The following is a 2,500-nucleotide window of genomic DNA, read 5'->3' as shown; positions in this document are numbered from 1 at the left end:
CCCTGATGACGATGGTTCTCGTCAGGAGGTGAAGAACAGTCTGTTTGTTGGGGAGAGTGAGAACAGGGGCATGCCCATTCCTGACAACCGTATCTGGGGTCCCGGGGGACCCGACCTCAATGGGAGGACCCTGCCTCGAGGAGTGTGAGTGTTGGCTCGTATACACACACACACACACACACACACACACACACACACACACACACACACACACACACACACACACACACTCTCTGTGTGTCTCTCTCCCTTTTCTCTCCTCTTCTGTCTGTTAATTTCTTGTTCTCTTATCTCCCTTCCCCTCCTCCCCTCTCCTTGTCCTTCTCCTCCTCGTCGTCCTTCTCCTCCTTCTCCTCCTTCTCATTCTCCTTCTCATTCTCATTCTCCTTCTCATTCTCCTTCTCATTCTCATTCTCCTTCTCATTCTCATTCTCATTCTCCTTCTCCTTCTCCTTCTCCTCCTCATTCTCCTTCTCATTCACCTTCTTCTCCTTCTCCTTCTCATTCTCCTTCTGCTTCTCCTTCTCCTTCTCCTCCTCCTCATTCTCCTTCTCATTCACCTTCTTCTCCTTCTCATTCACCTTCTTATCCTTCTCATTCTCATTCTCATTCTCCTTCTCATTCTCCTTCTCATTCTCCTCCTTCTCCTTCTCATTCTCCTTCTTCTCCTTCTCCTTCTCCTTCTTCTCCTTCTCCTCCTCCTCCTCCTTCTCATTCACCTTCTTCTCCTTCTCATTCTCATTCTCCTTCTCATTCACCTTCTCCTTCTCATTCTCCTTCTTCTCCTTCTCCTTCTCCTTCTCCTTCTTCTCCTTCTCCTCCTCCTCCTCCTTCTCATTCTCCTTCTCCTCATTCTCCTTCTACTTCACCTTCTCATTCTCCTTCTCCTTCTCATTCTCCTTCTTCTCCTTCTCCTTCTCATTCTCATTCTCCTTCTTCTCCTTCTCCTTCTCCTCCTCCTCCTCCTTCTCATTCACCTTCTTCTCCTTCTCATTCTCATTCTCCTTCTCATTCACCTTCTCCTTCTCATTCTCCTTCTTCTCCTTCTCCTTCTCCTTCTCCTTCTTCTCCTTCTCCTCCTCCTTCTCATTCTCCTTCTCCTCATTCTCCTTCTACTTCACCTTCTCATTCTCCTTCTCCTTCTCATTCTCATTCACCTTCTTCTCCTTCTCCTCCTCCTCCTCCTTCTCCTTCTCCTCCTCCTCCTCTCCTTGTATCGCCTGTCCTCATTCACATTTTACCCTGAAATGATCCCCTTCAACTTTTCCCTTTTCAGCGTTTTGCGTGCTTGGCCAGACAGAAAGTATGATTAAAAGTATGATGTCTCAACTTGTGCATATCTGACATTCTTTTATTGTCTGGGTGAAAGAAACCCGTCATCCATCATCTGTCTCAATTGTACATGATATGCTATATGGAGAAAAAATTATCATTTGCAACCACATTTGAACTTTTGCATAGTGTTACAAAATGGTCCCAAGATGCAGTCGTTATCCAATATCCGATAGCACAGAGCCTTGTCTGTGTTCTGAAGGAGATGACGATGTTCCCTCCGGCACACTTGGGAACATCGCAAAGCACCAATGATCTTGTCTGCGTCCCAAATAGCACCCTATTCCCTACCTGGTGCCATACTTTTGACCAGGGTCTGTCTGTCCGTCAAGTTCTCTCTCTCTCTCTCTCTCTCTCTCTCATTCTGTCTAACTCGTCTCCCTCCCTCTGGTCTTTCTGACTCTCTGTATGTCTGTCCTGCAGTGACTTCCCTATCCGCGGCATGCAGATCTACGACGGGCCCATCAACGTGCAGAACTGCACCTTCCGAAAATACATTGCCCTGGACGGTCGACACACCAGCGCCTTCGGCTTCAGACTCAACAACTCCTGGCAGAGCTGCCCTAACAACAACGTCACCGACATCACCTTCGACGACGTGCCTGTGAGTGAGTGAGTGAGTGAGTGAGTGGGTGTGTGAGTGTGTGAGTGTGTGAGTGTGTGAGTGAGTGTGTGAGTGAGTGTGTGAGTGAGTGAGTGAGTGAGTGAGTGAGTGAGTGAGTGAGTGAGTGAGTGAGTGAGTGAGTGAGTGAGTGAGTGTGAGTGAGTGAGTGGGTGGGGGGCGGTGTATCACGCTGGTTAGCATTTACCTGTACATGTGATGGGAGTTGGGGTGTATTGTGTGTGTGTGTGTGTGTGTGTGTGTGTGTGTGTGTGTGTGTGTGTGTGTGTGTGTGTGTGTGTGTGTGTGTGTGTGTGTGTGTGTGTGTTTGCCCTAAAGCGTAGCTGCAAATTTTGGGCATGAGCTGTCATGATGGATTATGGGTAATGTAGTGCCATAAGCAGGGTCTTACAGGGGAGACATGCTGCTCTTTCTCACCTCCATGACACTCATCTCTCCTCTCTCCCCCTCTCCTCTCCTTCCCCTCTCCCTCTCTCTTCTCTCCATCCCCTCACCCCTTCTCCCCCTTCCTCCCCATCTACCCCCTGCTCTTCTTATCAGATAACG

The 2,500-nt window shown here is 48.7% G+C and overlaps 1 protein-coding gene across 1 annotated transcript in view; it reads left to right on the top strand.

Moving 5' to 3' along the window:
• The window catches only part of LOC115203425 (cell migration-inducing and hyaluronan-binding protein), a gene marked incomplete in the record, with an annotated part of 60,087 nt that overhangs the window by 48,018 nt on the left and 9,569 nt on the right, over positions 1-2,500 (top strand). The window contains 3 exon segments of the mRNA XM_029768118.1: positions 1-144; positions 1,756-1,936; positions 2,495-2,500. The exon segment at positions 1-144 is cut by the window's left edge and continues 12 nt beyond it; the exon segment at positions 2,495-2,500 is cut by the window's right edge and continues 210 nt beyond it. Coding sequence (XP_029623978.1) covers positions 1-144; positions 1,756-1,936; positions 2,495-2,500 — 331 coding nt within the window.

This window comes from Salmo trutta, chromosome 12 (genome assembly GCF_901001165.1).
Source record: "Salmo trutta chromosome 12, fSalTru1.1, whole genome shotgun sequence".
Classification (NCBI taxonomy): domain Eukaryota; kingdom Metazoa; phylum Chordata; class Actinopteri; order Salmoniformes; family Salmonidae; genus Salmo; species Salmo trutta.
This window is presented reverse-complemented; position numbering and strand designations above follow the sequence as displayed.